General features: G+C 52.9%; 7 protein-coding genes across 7 annotated transcripts; 3 read left to right on the top strand and 4 right to left on the bottom strand.

The window, feature by feature from the left end:
* Positions 1–560: 560 nt before the first annotated feature.
* On the top strand, positions 561–2446 carry BO66DRAFT_370748 (Zn(II)2Cys6 transcription factor; the record flags this gene model as incomplete). The annotated part of the gene is made up of 5 exons (XM_025645428.1): positions 561–600; positions 672–692; positions 748–849; positions 907–1149; positions 1215–2446. 5 exons carry the CDS (start codon positions 561–563, stop codon positions 2444–2446), a joined length of 1638 nt encoding a protein of 545 aa, XP_025505476.1.
* A 185-nt stretch (positions 2447–2631) lies between these two features.
* On the bottom strand, positions 2632–4297 carry BO66DRAFT_370746 (NAD(P)/FAD-dependent oxidoreductase; the record flags this gene model as incomplete). Its single annotated transcript, XM_025645427.1, has 2 exons — positions 3826–4297; positions 2632–3753 (listed from the first exon to the last, which is right to left on the bottom strand). Exons 1-2 carry the CDS (start codon positions 4033–4035, stop codon positions 2632–2634), a joined length of 1332 nt encoding a protein of 443 aa, XP_025505475.1. The 5' UTR covers positions 4036–4297.
* A 695-nt stretch (positions 4298–4992) lies between these two features.
* On the bottom strand, positions 4993–7113 carry BO66DRAFT_346257 (L-glutamate gamma-semialdehyde dehydrogenase). The gene is made up of 4 exons (XM_025644576.1): positions 6768–7113; positions 6241–6713; positions 5242–6188; positions 4993–5189 (listed from the first exon to the last, which is right to left on the bottom strand). Exons 1-4 carry the CDS (start codon positions 6906–6908, stop codon positions 5017–5019), a joined length of 1734 nt encoding a protein of 577 aa, XP_025505474.1. The 5' UTR covers positions 6909–7113; the 3' UTR covers positions 4993–5016.
* A 535-nt stretch (positions 7114–7648) lies between these two features.
* Positions 7649–8543, top strand: BO66DRAFT_447846 (uncharacterized protein; the record flags this gene model as incomplete). Its single annotated transcript, XM_025651720.1, has 2 exons — positions 7649–7791; positions 7844–8543. The coding sequence occupies 2 exons, from the start codon at positions 7649–7651 to the stop codon at positions 8541–8543; spliced, it is 843 nt and encodes a 280-aa protein (XP_025505473.1).
* A 1415-nt stretch (positions 8544–9958) lies between these two features.
* Positions 9959–11646, top strand: BO66DRAFT_447836 (uncharacterized protein; the record flags this gene model as incomplete). The annotated part of the gene is made up of 8 exons (XM_025651719.1): positions 9959–10029; positions 10078–10409; positions 10472–10615; positions 10666–10880; positions 10964–11161; positions 11242–11269; positions 11361–11476; positions 11560–11646. 8 exons carry the CDS (start codon positions 9959–9961, stop codon positions 11644–11646), a joined length of 1191 nt encoding a protein of 396 aa, XP_025505472.1.
* A 1403-nt stretch (positions 11647–13049) lies between these two features.
* On the bottom strand, positions 13050–14412 carry BO66DRAFT_436898 (cAMP-dependent protein kinase; the record flags this gene model as incomplete). Its single annotated transcript, XM_025650953.1, has 4 exons — positions 13050–13769; positions 13877–14001; positions 14075–14167; positions 14235–14412. The coding sequence occupies 4 exons, from the start codon at positions 14410–14412 to the stop codon at positions 13050–13052; spliced, it is 1116 nt and encodes a 371-aa protein (XP_025505471.1).
* A 531-nt stretch (positions 14413–14943) lies between these two features.
* Positions 14944–16205, bottom strand: BO66DRAFT_390509 (V-type proton ATPase proteolipid subunit). The gene is made up of 6 exons (XM_025647027.1): positions 16160–16205; positions 15800–16044; positions 15632–15744; positions 15492–15576; positions 15348–15433; positions 14944–15291 (listed from the first exon to the last, which is right to left on the bottom strand). The coding sequence occupies exons 2-6, from the start codon at positions 15950–15952 to the stop codon at positions 15249–15251; spliced, it is 480 nt and encodes a 159-aa protein (XP_025505470.1). The 5' UTR covers positions 15953–16044; positions 16160–16205; the 3' UTR covers positions 14944–15248.
* Between the last annotated feature and the right edge of the window lie 583 nt (positions 16206–16788).

The following is a 16788-nucleotide window of genomic DNA, read 5'->3' as shown; positions in this document are numbered from 1 at the left end:
TCTCTTCGAAGTATGGACAGACTCTAGACAATAGCAGGAGTCCCTCGCGGAGAGAGCGACGCTGTTGGTATCGGTGAACACTCCAGTACATAATTGAAAGAGGCGAGTCTTCCGGCACATGTCTTGCATAACTCGTGCATGCAATCGAACTGATAAGAGAGTCAATCCAACTCTTCAGTCAGAGATAAGATAAGGGTTATGGTTCGATGTTGGTGCAGCCATGTCGCAAGCGCCAAGTGAAGTGAGTGGTGATGGTGATGATGATGATGATGATGATGAAGGAGAGGAATTGAAATGACTTGTTCCCATCTCAGCATCTTCCGTGCAGCCTCCTTTCTCTGCATTCCAGTGTCTTTCATCTTGCCAGTGTTGATGACCACCAGACCCCGCATGAAGCAGAGGGAAAGCCGTGAGAAACCAAGAGAATCCCGCCCCGCATTTTGCCACGAGCAGCCGAAGACCGCATCAAACAACCCTTCTTCCTACTTCTCTTTTCTTGCTTCCTGCTTCCTGCTTACTTCAAGTTGTTCCTCTCGAATCACCCTGAAAACAACAGAATCATGAGCGTCAGAAGTCGAACCGGTTGCTTGAATTGCAAGAGTACGGGCCCCTGCTATCCCATTGAACTCGTCCCCGTTGTTTCCTCCACTGACCTGTCCCCGAATCTACAGAACGGAAACGCCGTTGCGGAGGTCGGTTCTCGATCCCGTCCCTCATTCACCCTGACGCTTGCTCACACGACCACAGAGGAGAGACCTGCATGTAGAAACTGTGAGGTCCGAGGATTCGACTGTTCCTATCTGTTCGAAACGACGCAACCAGCGCCATTGCGCTTCAAGATCTCTCTCGGTATGCGCACCGCCCATCCCCGTGAACTACCGAGCAGCAGTAACCATTCTCCCACAGGCAAAGGACACCGATTTTCTCCAAAACGACGAAACCGTTGGCAATTCCTCAGCGTATCCTACCATGATGCAGATGTATTATTATGCGAACAGTATCACCATCTTCCGACACCGTCCTCGAAACAAAGTATAGATCGCGACAATCAACCAGACGATTGCCCCACCAGACTCAACACGGAACCTTCGCCCTTCACAGCTCTTCTGATAGACTGCAGCGAGCTAGAAACCCAGCTATTCCAATACTGTAAGTAAACTGCACCCAAGCGCAGCTAATAACCACGATCAAGGACAGACAGCTCACAACCACAGATCTGCAGGTCATATGCAGGGTCCGAGTCTTCCAAGACGAGCCGCGCAACAAATTCCGCTCGCTCGTCATCCCCTTCTGCTCGCGCCGCAAGCCCCTCTGGTACGCCGTGCTCTCGATGAGCGCGAACGACCGCCGAGCAGAAGAGGCGGTGACGACGACCACCATCAACTACGCCCAACTCTCCCTCTCCTACAAATCCCTCGCCCTGCAGCTCCTCCGCGAGTCCCTCACACAGATGGAGGACGTGAACGAAGCCCTCATGACGTGTCTGATCCTATGCTCGCTCGAGATCGCCTGCGGCTGTCGCCCGGACTGGGTGCGCCACGCGCAAGGTGCCTTCGCCATCATCAACAGCTACGGCTCAGCCATCGACCCGGAGATCTTCTTCTTCACCCAAAGTTATTTCCAGTCTCGCGCCCTTTTCTTCCGCACCACAGGCTGCAACCCACCGCAGCATCAGACAACAACCACCACCACCACCACCCCGCCAGACCACCACCCTTCCACCCTCTCCAAAACCCCAACACCACCAAAAACAACCACCTCGCAGCACCTGCCCCCCGAAATCTTCCCCTGGGACATCTACCTCCACGACACGGCCCACAAAACCACCTACCAACCGCACATCGGCTGCTCGCTCGGCCTCCTGGACATCATCGCACGGGCCACCGACCTCGTCACGCACAAACAACACCTGCGCTCCAGCGGCACCAGCTCGCTCGCCTCCGAGGGCGCAATGATGCACCAAGCGATGCAGCTGCGCAGCGAGCTCGACGCCCTGGCCGAGGTATATCCCCCCGCCCCTCCCACCCCCACGGAAGACGGCGAGTACCTGGCCACCTGCGGCCAGTGCTTCCGGCTGGCGGCCGACCTCTACCTCCAGCTGGCCTGCGACATCCCGCTGACGCAGCCGACCCTGCAGAAACTGCTGGGCCGGCTGCTCGACCGCATCGGCCGGGTCATCCGCGAGGACCAGGAGCGGCAGCTGTTCCCCATGTGGCCGCTGTTCCTGGCGGGGTGCCTGTCGGCGGCGGACGAGGCGCGCGTGCGCGTGCTGACCTACTTCTCGTATCTGACGCAGTCGTGGCCCGTGAGCAACGTGGGCGTGGCGCGCGAGGCGATGGAGACGGTCTGGAAGTACCGGGATCTCAATCCGCATGATTCTCCGGCAAGTGGGCTGGATTGGCAGGGGATTCTGGGGCGGATGAATTGGACACTTGCCTTGTCGTAGTTTTCTTTCTTCTTTTTTTTTTATCGGGCGTGGTGAAAGTGTATTTATGTATGTATGTATGATGATAATGATGCAAATGTGATCAATGTCATGTCATTTCCTGTTCTGGAACAACGACCGTTTCTCGTTTCCAATCAATCAACAAGTAAGAGGAGACCAAACACCAAAGAATACTACCTATGTATTTACAACCTCGCCCCGGGAACCGGCTTGATCTCCGCAAACTCCCTCGTCGCCCCCAACCGCCAACTCACGTCCCCGCCCGCCCACTTCTTCCCCTTCTCCTTCTCGTCCTGGCCCACAGCTCCCTTCCACCGCCACCGCTTCTCGCCTTGCTGCCCCTCCTTCACCAACTGCGCCACCCACTCGCCCACAATCGGCAACATCTTGAACAAATGCCCGGAGTCCCCGGAGCAAAGCGCCACACTCCCCGCGGACCCGGGCACGAAATCCACAATGAAGTCCGAGTCCGCCGTATCCGCGAACCAGCACAGCTTCTTCTGCACGAACGGCCGCTCCGCCAACGCCGGCAGCGCGTGCTGCAGCAGCTTGCGCATGCGGGCCTCATCCTCGGGCGGGAGCACATTATCGCTCTCGCGGAGGGTCTTCGGCGGCAGCGACACGCCCGTGGCCGGGTCGGTGTTGATGTAGCCGCCGCCCATGGGGCAGATCTTTAGCAGGTTGGTGGCCGGGTCGGGCTCGAACAGGAAGCCCAGGTCGCGGGCGTAGGTGACGGGGATGCCGCGGAGGGCGCTGGTCTCGTCGTCCGTGAGGCGCACGTGCCCGATGGACCAGGATTTCGCGACGACCTGCGGCCCGATCTCCGGCAGCAGGGTGCCGGCCGCGGCGCCGACGGCCACGATCACCAGCCGGCAGCTGTGGACTTGGCCGGATTGCGTGCGCACGCCCGTGACCTTGCCGGGGGATGTGGCCACCCCGCCGCGCAGCAGGGTGGTGATCGTGCCGCGTTCGGCGCCGAGGAAGAATTTCACGCCGATGGATGCCGCGGCCTCGTAGACGGCGCGCAGCGCGTTGGCCGAGTGCGCGTAACCCGCGAGCGGGTTGAAGTAGCCCTTCCACCCTGGTAGCGGCCCGTTCAGTTGCCACGCGACGTCGCGTGGGATCTGCGTGGGGTTGGTGATCGTGAGGAGTTTGTGGGCGAAGAGCGGGTGGTTCTTGATCGTGGCGAGGAAGCGTTCGAGGGTTTGGGTTGCTTGCTGCGGGCCGGTGCCGGAGACGCAGTGCAAGAAGCCTGTTTGGTGGTAGTGTGGTGCGTAAAGCGGGGTTTTCCAGCCGGCGATGGCTTTCTGTTTGTGTGGTTGCGGTTAGAATGGATGCGATGCGCGGCTCGAGGTTGATGGGGCGCAGGAGGAGCATACAAGGGTCAGTTCCGTGTACCACGGGTCTTCATATTCGGCGCGCACGATCTTGTTGATGTCGTATCCGGCGGAGAAGCGCCCAGGAACCTGGTCGTCGCGCTCGAAGACGGAGATGTCCGTGTATCCCTCCGTGGCTAGTTGGAGGGCCGTGGAGAGACCGAACACGCCGGCGCCGATGATGACGATGGGATCGGATTTGGAGACTGGCATGATGTTTGACAGAAAACTGAGGATGAGGCTGGGTTTCGAGATGCGGATGCTTGCGTGGGACGTGCGGGATATATATTTGTCTCGTCAATGATGGCCCTCGCCCTCTTGGAGTCATCACACCACTCTGGCCGTGCTATGAGCTGTATCTGCACTCGTTCGCATACTGAATGCGCGCACAGCTCGCTGTTGCAGTTAGTCTATCCCCCAGTCCACCGGCAGGTGGAGCTTATCGGTGCTCACTCATTGTGATCGCGGATCCAAGCATGCGGGTTAGTTTATGCGATACGAGCGGGATACGCAGCCGACGGTGGAGGCCGTTTTGATACGGTATCACACAAAGGCGGGGGTTAGCGTGGTTGAGGATCGGCGGTTAGCGCATGCGATCCATCCTTGCAGGAGAAATGCACTGGCACCGCAAGGACCCTTCGGGGTTATCAACGGAAGTGGATAGATAGATTGTCCAGAAATCTATGCATTGCAATCTTTCGACGGGTTGATCATGGAAAGATAAGGGAACAAAGAGCACGCGTCAAAGTAGCAGACTGCTGGTCTCCTGGGTTGTCAGTCTTATTTGAGGTGATGCAGAGTAAACAAAATAAAATCAGCCGCGGAAGGAGGGGAAGACTGATCTGCTTAGTCACTCCTGCTTCCTTGCCATTGCTTTGTAGCTATAGAGGCATTAGAGCTGGTACACAGGGAACATTTGCCATCGCATTAGATATGACAGCTAACTCTGCCAAGTGAGTGAATAATAACCTGGTGATTCTAAATCACGAAACTTGACTAGAAGTAAACCACCACAAGACCCGAAGCCCAAATGCAGACTACGCTGGCAGTTAAAGGTGTAGCACGGGCCCAGCCATATTTTGTTCAAACAGGATGCAGGGAGCATAGATTGAGAACAAATTCTATTCAAACTTTATGAACATGATATCGATTTTGTACAAGTATATAACCGCAAAACCACCAAGCTTATTCCTCTTACTCGTTGCTAGGATACTTGAATCCGGTCAAAGGGAAGAACTCCTCCTTGATAGTCCGTGGGCTGGTGAACCGCAGAAGAACGTTGGAGCTACCTGCCTTATCGTTGGTGCCACTGGCACGGCTACCACCGAACGATTGCTGGCCAATCAACGCAGCCGTAGTCTTGCAGTCTATGAGAAGGTCAGTAAGAAACTCAAGGTATAAACAAGGCAGGAGACTCACTGATGTAGAAGTTGCCAGCGGAGTACCGCAGGGTATCCTCGGCTTCACGAATGGCCTTGCGATCAGCAGCAAACACGGCGCCGGTCAGAGCAAAGCCACCGCCGCTTTGGTCAACCTTCTTCAGGATAGACGACCATTCGGCATCGGGGTAGACGTAGACTGTCAACACTGGTCCGAAGATCTCGGTGTCAAACAGAGGGTGGTCAATATCCTTGGCCCGGTAAACAGTGGGGTGAACATAGTATCCAGTGGAGTCATCATAGGTACCGCCGGCAAGCAGCTCTAGCGAGGAGTCCTTGTTGCTAGCATCGATGACCGACTTGATCTTCTCGAAAGATGCCCGGTGGATGACAGGTCCCATGAAGGCTCCCAAGTCCTCAGGTGAGCCGATGGTGATTTCATCGATCTCGGACTTCAATTTGGTCAGGAACTCTTCAGCCCGTGATTCAGGGAGGTACAGTCTCGACGTGGCGGAGCACTTCTGGCCTTGATACTCGAATGAACCGCGAAGAGTGTGGTATACGGCGCTAGTGATGTCGGCAGTGGGGTGGACCAGGTGGAAGTTCTTGCCACTGGTCTCACCCACGAGCCGAGGGTAGTCCCTGTAGACCTTCTTGCCGATGTTGGCACCGACTTGGCTGTACAAGGACCGGAAAACATCCGACGAGCCAGTGAAGTTCAGACCCGAGAACTCGCGATGGTTCAGGATCGTTTGGGTGATCTGTTCCGCATCTCCAGTGACAAACTGAATAACGTTGGGAGGCAGTCCAGCCTCCAGGAGTATCTTATACACGATCTCGCTAGCGTAGACATTTGATGGGGAAGGCTTCCAAATCACCACATTGCCCATCAAAGCTGGGCCGCTGATCAGGTTGCCGCCAATTGCAGTGAAGTTGAACGGGGACACCGCGTAGACAAATCCTTCCAGAGGCCTGTAGTCAACGCGCCTGGAATATAGTCAGCAGCAGATCATTGATCAGGAAATCTCGTCGAACGTACGTCCACATCCCATCCGTGCCGCGGTCAGGCTGCTTCTCCAGCAACTCCGCAGCATAGTTGCAGTTCAGGCGGAAGAAATCAGCGAGCTCGGCAGCAGCGTCGATCTCGCCCTGCCACACATTCTTTCCCTGGCCAAGCATCGTAGCGGCGATGAGCTCATATCGGTACTTTCCAGCCACAAGCTCTGCGGCCTTGAGGAAGATTGCGGCACGATCCACGAAGGGGGTGTTCTGCCATGACTCCTTGGCCTTAAGAGCCAAGTCGATAGCTTCGTTGACTTGTGCGGGACTGGCCAACGGGTAGTTGGTGAATGTGGTAGCGTGTTCTGCGGGAAGCGGCTGGTCGGTTGCCTTTGAGACGGCTTGCGCCTTGCCATCGATGTATATTTGGCTCTTGAGCGGTAATTGAGATTTGAGTTCCTTCAATTTCTCCTCAATTTTGGCTCGCTCGGATGAGCCTTTCACATAGTCAAGCTAGAGCAGGTTCAGCTTCTCGTCTTCGATGTTCGCCATGACGAGTCAACTTACATTTGGCTCATTTCGAGCGGCTGGAAGTCGAAAAGGAACGGTGGCAGCACCGCGGACCTGTGTGCGGGAGGTGCGTGCAGCACGACGCACTAGAGAGCGCATGCTCGGCGAGGGCTGAGAGACAGAGAGTTTGAATGCCATTGTGATGAATTTAGGTGAAGGGAGAGGAGAGAAGGTGGCGGTGGTAGTGAGGAGGTAATCGTGAACACCAATGAAGATGCAACGACCATTGGCGATGCAATGGGATTCTTATGCCTCATGATTCTCATCTACCGAGCCGGAGCTGATGTCAATGGATGTAGATCCGAGAAGAGAAAGTGGATCAGTTCGGGGACGCAATCCGTTGATGCAGGAGGAGGTGAGAGGGTGAGGAGATTGCGGGGAGTCCAGCCGAGGTGGAAAGAAGTTAACTTATCTTACAGCGGGTAGACTAACAAACGGCCTCAGATCCCGCTAATACCTTATCAAGTAATGCATCTACAGCTCAGGGCTATCAGGCATGATACGATGACACTCTCGATCAATCGGTCTTATCTGATGATTGACAAAACACAAAAATCAAAAATTCATAATCCGTGTCCGACTTACAGCTGCATTATACCATTGACTAAGACTCCCTCATTCGAGCTTGTCATGACCAAGTCACACATGAATTCAACTTGCAGTCCAGGTAGTGCAGCCAGAGGGCACCATGCGTAGCTTAACATTCTAATTCTGTAGGCAGCTTTCTACAGAGTCAATCTTGACCCTCTGCTAGGTCTATCACTCTTCCTTGTACACTACAACCGCTCACAGTAGCCCCTCTGTTTAGATCAGAAACCCAAGAATCTTAACGTGTGTGTGCCTTGTTTCTCATATTTCTCAGAAATCAGAGCTTCACAATGTCACCAGATCGTTCAACTTTACAGCAAAACTTCCATACCACCAGATGGAACAGCGACTTACAAAAACACCTTGCTGGGGATATTGCTGCCGGTGTAATATCCGCTACATTCATCTCCCCAATTGTTACAATCATTGACCGGTCAGTCATTCATGATTGCGAAAATCTTCTGGCTGCTAACACCACTCGTTAGGACGATTGTTGAAAGACTCGCATTGAATCGACCACTATTGCGAACACTGGGCGTCAACGCAGTCTGCTCCATCTTTCAACCTCGAAAATTCTACGTCTCGAAGCCGTTCTTCATCGTCTGGTCACTATACGCAGCCACCTATTGCACCGCAAATATCACGGATACCTGCATCCACCATCTTCCCTCCCTCACCGACAAGAAATCGACGGCGAGTCTCGCCGCGACGCTAAGCTTCTTGCCCACATATGTCGTGAATGTATATCTGGGGATAATGAAGGATGTCAACTTTGCTCAATATTATGGTCGTTCGAGTACCGCCGTTGCAGTCGGTGCTCGCGTCCCACGAGCAGCATATATGTCCCTGTTGTTCCGGGATAGTGTCACCATCTTCAGCTCATTCAACCTGGCGCCATGGATGGCCTCATCCGTCCCGGATTGGGTTGCGACCGGGCCGCACACCAAGGCCATGATCACTCAGCTAGTTCTGCCTGCTGCCGTTCAGTTTGCCAACACTCCACTACACCTCCTCGGGTTGGACCTGATCGCCCGACCCCAGAGCCAAGGATTAGTGGAGAGGTGGAGTCGGGTCCGACGGGATTGGGCTTCTTCATCAACCGTCAGGGCTGCAAGGGTCCTGCCGGCCTTTGGAGTAGGCTGCATAATGAATACCGAGCTACGAGACCTGGTGCACCACAGTTAGCCATAATAGATACCGCGCTCAGCCAAATACAGTGAAACTACGCTTGATAGACATGTCCGAAATCGCTAAATCAAGGCCATGTAGTGGCAAAAAGCCCAAGGATGTACGAATCATGACCACTCGATAAACATCGGTCGTGAGCAGCTTCACTGAACGGCGGCTACGCTAGCCGTCGCTGGGTGCCTACAGCAAGGGAACTGGAACCTCCTCATCCTCCGAATTGAGGAAAGTGCGGGGAAATCATAACCAGGAGAAGGCTGGGCTTATCTCTTTCGTGAAGGCGCATGCACTAACCTCATGTCCAAGGTTTGACTATCCGTGGTTGCAGCCGTCCATCCGCAGCCATTGACATACAACCAACCATGATTGACAGACCTCAACTAGCTTCAAGGTCAGTATCGGCTCAGTGGCTGAGTATACTTGACCTCGAGTCGAACAAAAACAACGGATTTCCACGATACCTTATCACTCCAATGTGGAGAAGCCCGGATCCCAGCGGATCCGCTGGAGCTGATGGTGGACATTGCAGGAGTCAGCTTTCAGCATATGTCAAGGGTGCTAATCAAACCATCCCTCGTCTTATTGGCCGTGATACTCGCATTGGGACACTTCCCCAGATACGCTATGCTTATCCCCACGTTTCCAATCTGTTTACCGTATCAGAATCCTTTGATATGCGGACTAGAGTTATAGCTTGGTCATACCTGTCTACAGCCTCCACCAAGTCCAGAACTGTATGAACATACAGTATCGGTGGTGGACACAGGGCACCAATTGAAGAGGGCTACCAGTATCCATACGTCATGGTAACAAGGGATACCGGTCGAAGATAACGCTCATGACCCCAGCGATCTCAGATTTCCAGGCTGCACCATGACTTCTTCAGACATAGGTCATGCATACCTCCCTCGTTATCTGCCGGAGAATGCACTTATACCTTTTTGGGACCACTATATCCTAATAAGCCCGTTCTCCCTCACCCTGAAATGAGAGGTGGTGTTATCCTCGCTTTGTGACCTACATAAATCTTTACAGCTAGCACTCGAAGTCGTTGCGCTCTTTCTTGCTACTAAGCTGCATTATACTTCTTCCAAACTTGATTGAAAATGGCTGTGAGTAGTGAGTTTGGGACTCTCGCGGAGACTACAGTACCCAATGCATATGACATGCCCCCCGACGAGGAAAAGAAGCAACCTCTCGATGATGCTCCAGAGGAGGACCCTTTCGGAAATGAAGAGTGTGCAGAAGTCAAATATCGCACACTGGGGTGGTGGTAAGTCTTTGCCTGTTCTCGATTCTTCATTGTAACAGACTGGGCTGACCGGGGTAACCTTCATACAGGCGCTGTGGAATACGTGAGACTTGCCTGTAGTCATTGCCTCATCCAAGATATTCTAACACCGAGATGCACAGTCATGGTGGCAGAGAACGTCTCGATAGGGATTCTGTCTCTTCCCTCTGCTGTTGCAACCTTAGGGCTAGTCCCGTGAGTCGGCCGTCACCACGCCAAAGACTGATCACTGATCTTTAGCAGCTCGATTATTCTGATGATCGGTGTATCGTTTATTGCATGGTACACGGCGTACCTCATCTATCAGTTCAAGATGCGATACCTCCACATTCATAGCATGGCAGATGCCGGCGAGGTCATCCTAGGCCGATTCGGACGCGAGCTGCTGGGAGGCGGCCAGCTACTCTTCTTGGTGTTTGTGATGGCCAGCCATATCCTGACTTTCACTGTTGCCATGAATACGATCACCGACCATGGTACCTGTACCATTGTCTTCGGTATCGTTGCGCTGGTTATTAGCTGCATTGGAAGTCTACCGCGGACTATGGGAAACGTGTATTGGATTTCCTTCGCATGTAAGTCATATCCCAGTCCCACTCCTACCTCGAGCGGGCAGAGAACTGAGAGCATGATGAAGCTTTCCTCAGCATCGCCATCGCGGTCATTGTGACCATGATTGCCGTTGGGGTGCAAAACACAGGCCACATCCATCTCGACGCTGTTACACACTACAGCTTCAAGACCGAGTTTCTAGCTGTCAGCAACATTCTCTTCGCCTACGGTGAGTTCCCCGGTCCTGACACTGCACCGTACGCCCCTGACAACATACAGTGGGCCATGCGTCCTTCTTCGGGTTCGTTTCCGAGATGGAGCAACCGCGGGAATTTCCCAAATCCATCGCCGTCCTCCAGATCATCGACACCTCGCTCTACATCGTCAGTGCCGTCGTGATCTACCGCTATGTGGGCGTCGACGTCGCCTCCCCAGCCCTGGGCTCGGCAGGACCCGTCATGAAGAAAGTGGCCTACGGCCTGGCCCTCCCAACCGTCAGTCCTCCTCACTATCGCACGAATCTCCACCCCGACAACAAAGCTTCAAACCGCTAACATCGAGCCCCCTCTTCTTGCAGATCCTAATCGCCGGCATCGTCAACGGCCACGTTGCCGCGAAATACGTGTATGTCCGTCTCTTCCGGGGCACGAACCATATGCACGAGACGACGCTGCTGTCCAAGGGATCCTGGGTGGCCATCGCCCTCATCCTCTGGGTCGTCTCATGGGTCATTGCCGAGTCGATCCCGATCTTCAACGACCTGTTGAGTTTCATCGTATGCATCCCCCCTCCCCCCCCTCCCCTCTGATACTTTCCACCTCTCAACTAACCATCATCTGTCCTATCCTACTCTAGACCGCCCTCCTCGGCTGCTGGTTCGCCTGTAAGTCCATATCCCATATCCCCCCCAGCCCTCGACCACCCATCCAAACCCACGCAGCATATCCCTAACATGACCCGCAACAAACCCACAGTCGGATTCCCAGCGATCTTCTACTTCGTCCTGAACAAAGGCCAATGGTTCTCCTCGCCCTGGAAGACCCTCCTCAGCGTGATCAACCTCTGCATCTTGGGGATCGCTTTCGCGACGGTACGTTGCCTGCTTTGCCTGCCCCTTTCTTGCTGTTCAAACCGCACGTTCACAGTCCCTAACACGACGTAAATCCATCACAGTGCGGCCTAGGCCTCTACGTCTCCGGCGACGCGATCAGCAGAGACAGCAATAACTCCGTATGGACTTGTGCCAGTAACGGGGTTTGAAGCTTGAGGAACTCTTTGGGGGGAATTGTCACGTTCGTCTATCGCTTGTTGGGTTGTTCTTGTTTTGGTTTTGTTTGCTGGATCAAACTGGGATATTTGGTTTTTACCTGTTGTATGGTGTATGTAGTTAGGGGTTTGCGTATATTGGCTTGTCTGAATCCGATGTTTTTATCATTTCGGCTTAACATGTCTCTTGGGTGCGTTTTTGGTGCGCAAGTTATTGGACTCATTTTTTGTGTAAGGTTGATGTGCTATATCAGTGGTTTGTTGCTTGCTTCAAGTGCGACTTGAATTGAATTGGATTGCATTGTGCTAGTCGAACTATAGTTCAAGTTTGTTGTATGCCACGGTAAGAGCTTATGGAGATGAACGTGGACGGGTGAGCCAGATCAAGTGGCCTGGATTGAGTCACGTTCACAACAAAGAGTTTGCATATACATCGTTGATCCATCAAACATTGGCGCCCGTTTGCCATTTTCCTCGGTTTTGGGTTCATTTCATTATACGCGATATGGTGTTTATATAATTATATATATCCAAAAACAAACATTCTCAAATGGTCTCAAGTCATGACACATGCGTGGGTAAGGAAGGAAGAGAGGTTGAGTGAGGTGGGGGCGGAGATCAAAAGCGTAGCCTCGTGGGTCGCATCATATCATTATCAAGCGGAGAATGGAGAAATGCTTGTCGAGATGGAAGTTTCGCAGGCGTCGCGGCTGAGCCTAAGAGGCATCTTGCTCATTTCGGATGGGTACGACTGGAAATTGTGGTCAACGTGAGGGGAGAATTCCCGGCGCTGGGTCCGCAGTTTTGGAGCTTGAGGTCGACAGAATAGAGAAACGGTCGTACAGATGGAAATATAATAAAGAGAACAAAAGGTCGAGCACCATGCATCGTCGAGTATCAGCTTCAGACATAGGCTTCAAACAATTTGATCCTTGCGCCTGGCCTAGATTATTTGCTGAAACGAAAACGCAACAAAGTCTCTCCATGCGCTGCGCCGTTATTCATGATTCTGGTCAAGTTAGAACCTGGAAAGATGATCGATAATTGCGAAAGTCCCAAGGCACGTCATGAGGGTTTAAGGCAGAGGCAAGGGCTGCGATTGTGATTGCGATGCGTTGGGCTGCCAAGATCATACTCATCTAGTAGGATGAGAACAGGGTGCATGGAGTAAGACTGGACCCCGTCTGAAGCACCAAGTGGTCCGGACTTGGCACCTGGGGCGTTATTGTGATTGCCATGTCTATGACATAGGGGCACAGAAGCCGAAGGAGTGAGGCTGCAGACCTGGGTGGCCTAGGTGTGTGCTGAAACACAAAATGCACCAATTCAGGGATGGCGGTGCAGGTCAAAGCTGATCTGGTTCACACGAATAGAGCTGGTTCAGACTGCGGTATCCTTCAAAAATCAGCGAACAGCGGTTCATATTTGTTCCTCATGTCGTCAGAATAAGGCGTCTGGTTCCGCTCGTCCGGATCAGGATATTCCTCGAAATTGCCCGTGTCAGCAGGATGGTCGACTCGTGGGATTATAGGTCCCTTAATACGACGGTACCATAAATCGTCCCAATTGATGTTCTCAAAGAAAGGATGCGCTTTCACTCGAGCAGAGCCCCCGGAGATGTATCCTAACCGCTCCGTCGGATTAGTCTTGCAAAGAAGGGAGATAATATTCTGCGCAGCGGGCGACATATTTGGAGGGTATCGAATGCGGCCCTCGACAATCTGCTCGTAGATGCGCATTGGATTCTGATCCCAGAAGGGAGGCTGTCCTACTAGGAACTCATATATGAGAATCCCCAGAGCCCACCAATCTACCGCAAGACCATGCCCGCTATTGTGAATAACTTCGGGTGCAAGATATTCTGGCGTGCCACACAGCGTGTAGGTCTCGCGGTCTGCGATTTGCTTTGCAAAGCCGAAGTCAACCAGTTTGATGTGTCCATCCGCGTCCAGAAGGATGTTCTCAGGCTTCAGATCGCGATAGACGACGCCCTCGACGTCATGAAGAAACTCGATCGTCAATGCAATCTCAGCGGCGTAAAACTTGGACGTGTTTTCGTTGAAACGACGTGCGCGCCTGAGGTAACTGAAAATTTCACCTCCGGGGCAATAGTCCAACTATGATGTTGTCAGAGATCACCATAGCATGAGAAACACATTCCGCAAGATCTCAAAGGTCCAAATTGAGACTCGAGGGTGTAGGTATCATGGGTAAGCAGCCATACCAGCATGTAGAGGTGTTGGTCATCGGAGAAAGATGCTATTAATGTGGTTACGAATGGATGTCCGGAAACGTCCGCCAGAGTCTTCCGTTCGTTGCGCACATGCTCAACTTGTTTCAGCTTTATGACTGTAGAGGGCAAGAGACATGAATATCAGCTTCCAAGACTAATCCTATTTGAGAGATCAGAAGGGAATAGTACCGTCCGCTTTCCTGAGCATTTTGAGCGCGTAGACTTTATCCTTTCGGTGCTGCTCTTCCTTCAACTGCACGAGCCATACGCGAGCAAAGGTACCTAAAGACAAGGACACCGCCACCGTCAGACACCGGTTAGGCCGCGCAAGCGATGAAGCTTAGCTTACCGGTACCGAGTGTCTTCAGCAGCGTGAAGTCATTGACATTCAGCCGACGAGTCGAGATGCCTAATTGTTTCTCCTCCGGGCGGCCTGAGATAACAAAGGGACTCAAGCGTCTCTGATGGGGCGGTCGCACCGAGGACACCAAGTCCTTGTCCCTTTGATGAATGTCGTCGGATGCCATTTGGGGTCGGAGGAAAGGGGGAGATGCGCTTTGGAATTCGTTAGGATGTGAGGGGTCGACTAATCCTGCAGCCATGAGCAGGGCAAGAGTTTCATATCGCGGATGGCCGCGGGGAGTAAGTGAGATAGATAGATAGTGAGATAAGAGGGGCAGCAATTGAAATTGGAAGAGCTATTTCAGCTGCAGTTCCTCCTTCTATAAGCGACCGACAAAGGCAAATTGGAGTGGGAGGGGAGAAGATGATGAAATTTGCCCCGTGGGATTATCGATTGGAGCAGCGGGCGCAGCGCGGGAAGACGTAAGTAGAAGAAGAAAGAGTAAGTTTTGGCGGGGAGCTTTTCTGCTTTCTTTCTTCTTTGGGTGAGGGAAGCCATGCGGCAGCACTAAGTAATCTAACTACTACGGCAACAGAGAGAGGCCTCTGACGTTACCGCCAAGCGGGGCAATTCGACATCACCACCTCACCACCACTATCATCCTCATACTACGAGGTACTCATGATGCTAATTTATTGTTAATAAACCCTTTAAATCAGTCGACTAGAAATAATCTTGAGGATTGCATGCTTGCTGTTTAGACATCTAAACCAAGTACTAGTACATCAAAGCCACACACTCCCCTGGCCACCACCATCTGAGGCCACCACTGACTATGGATATCATGGGTGCATGTGAAGTCTAACGCATTCGGGTTCAGGCTTCGGTCTGGTAAGCCCGCCCAGAGTGCGTCCTACTCGAGTTCACGAGGCGTAGTTAGGGTTGGAGGGAGTTGACCCGAGCGAAAACGGTCAACAAGTGCGGAAACAGAGAAATGGGATCACGACCAGCCGAACTCCTCTAACCGGAGCTTTTCGAGTTGAGGATAAGACCAACAATCAACCTATCACCGTCAGCGTACTGTCTACTTCTCCCATCGGTCCTTGCACCAAGACCTACCCATAAAGACCAAGAACCTCGCCGAAAATGAGGATCAGAATCATGCCGACATAAACCCTCGATTGTTGCATGTACGCACGCACGCCCTTCCAGAGTTATCAGTAGCTGCACGAGGTAAGACACAAGTCTTCGACTGCCGCTTACCGCATCTCCCACAATTCCAATAGTGTATCCGGCAGCCACGCCTGCGAGGCCAACCGATAATCCAGAAGCCAAGTGCATGAATCCACTATATAGTCGTCAGTTTGTCGTCCTGAGAATAATGGCTTGCAGGCCGAGCATACGTGTAAAGACTCATGTTCCGGGTCGGGGGAGGGTCCATATCACCAGCGATAAGGACGGCGATGACGAGGCCATAGACGGCGATGATACCGGACATGACGACGGGGATCAAAGACTGCATTGGTCAGCTCGACTGCTCATCCTGGAACCGTAGATGGGGTTTTCCATGCCTTCATAATCAAATCAGGACGGAAGGTTCCCACACCGGCGATACCGATTCCAGATTTGGCTGTTCCATATGCTGCTCCCAATGCTGTAATCAAGTAAGTCAATGCGCCGGCCCCAGTCGATCCATTCCGTTGAAAACCCAAGCTCACATACATCCGAAAATCATCTTTGTCACAGTGGTCATTAGTGGGCGGTCACAGGTCACGGGGATTGTTCACGCGATACTCACAGCCGATGCAATTCCTGCCTGTAAGTGTATGTCATTAGCTATGAATAACCATCGAAGTATCCGGAGCAGCCAGGGCAGACTACAGCAAGTATGCCGTGTCGTAGGAGTCGATTCAAGATTTGCAGCGACTTACAAAGGAGAAGAATGGAGCGAACTTAGGAGAGAACTCGCTGTCCGCCATGGTGAACTGATGTGAGACACCACAAGGTTGGGAATCGACGGAAGGTGACAAGTAACGGGGTGGGTGGCTTGGAGGCGATCGGAGTAAGGTAAGGATTTGCGGGAAGAAGACCGTATTCCAGTTGAATATGAGCGAAAGGGGGATCGTAGAGTGAGCTCGACTGAATACACAGAGAGGTCTTGCCGTGGACCGGAGGTCGAAGGTGTGATTTGAAGGTCAACGGAGAGCCAAGTAAGTAGAGGCAACAGCAGGTCAGTTGTTCCAGCTCCAGGTGCCGGTGACGGAAGATGTCCGCTTGGGCCACCGTACTCTAACCTGAACCAACTGGTCAATCCCATCTGGGTTAAGACTGACATGTGCCTGGTTGACCCAACAAACCACTGGGAAACTCTCTGGTCAACCGTGGACCTTTGGTTAACCTCTGGTTAACAGTGCTCCGTACCACTAAAACTGCTAACTTCTTCATTCACAATCCACTCCCACACCCACATCCACCCACACCCACCAACATCACCACTACTCCTCCTCCCCTCCCCTCTCCCTCCCAGTACTATTACTGTGCTCTCTTCTACACCCGGATG

The sequence above is a fragment of the Aspergillus aculeatinus genome, assembly GCF_003184765.1.
Source record: "Aspergillus aculeatinus CBS 121060 unplaced genomic scaffold BO66scaffold_15, whole genome shotgun sequence".
NCBI lineage: Eukaryota > Fungi > Ascomycota > Eurotiomycetes > Eurotiales > Aspergillaceae > Aspergillus > Aspergillus aculeatinus.
This window is presented reverse-complemented; position numbering and strand designations above follow the sequence as displayed.

Excerpts from the sequence above, each read along its gene's own strand:
- BO66DRAFT_346257 (XM_025644576.1), bottom strand. The coding sequence starts at position 6,908 with ATGGCATTCAAACTCTCTGTCTCTCAGCCCTCGCCGAGCATGCGCTCT. Across the intron at positions 6,189-6,240 it reads GGCACGGATGGGATGTGGAC|GCGCGTTGACTACAGGCCTC; the intron begins GTACGTTCGACG and ends ACTATATTCCAG. Across the intron at positions 5,190-5,241 it reads CGCTGGCAACTTCTACATCA|ACTGCAAGACTACGGCTGCG; the intron begins GTGAGTCTCCTG and ends ACCTTCTCATAG.
- BO66DRAFT_390509 (XM_025647027.1), bottom strand. The coding sequence starts at position 15,952 with ATGTATGTGAGCTTGGGTTTTCAACGGAATGGATCGACTGGGGCCGGC. Across the intron at positions 15,577-15,631 it reads CGGAACATGAGTCTTTACAC|TGGATTCATGCACTTGGCTT; the intron begins GTATGCTCGGCC and ends ACGACTATATAG. Across the intron at positions 15,434-15,491 it reads TTGGAATTGTGGGAGATGCG|GGCGTGCGTGCGTACATGCA; the intron begins GTAAGCGGCAGT and ends TAACTCTGGAAG.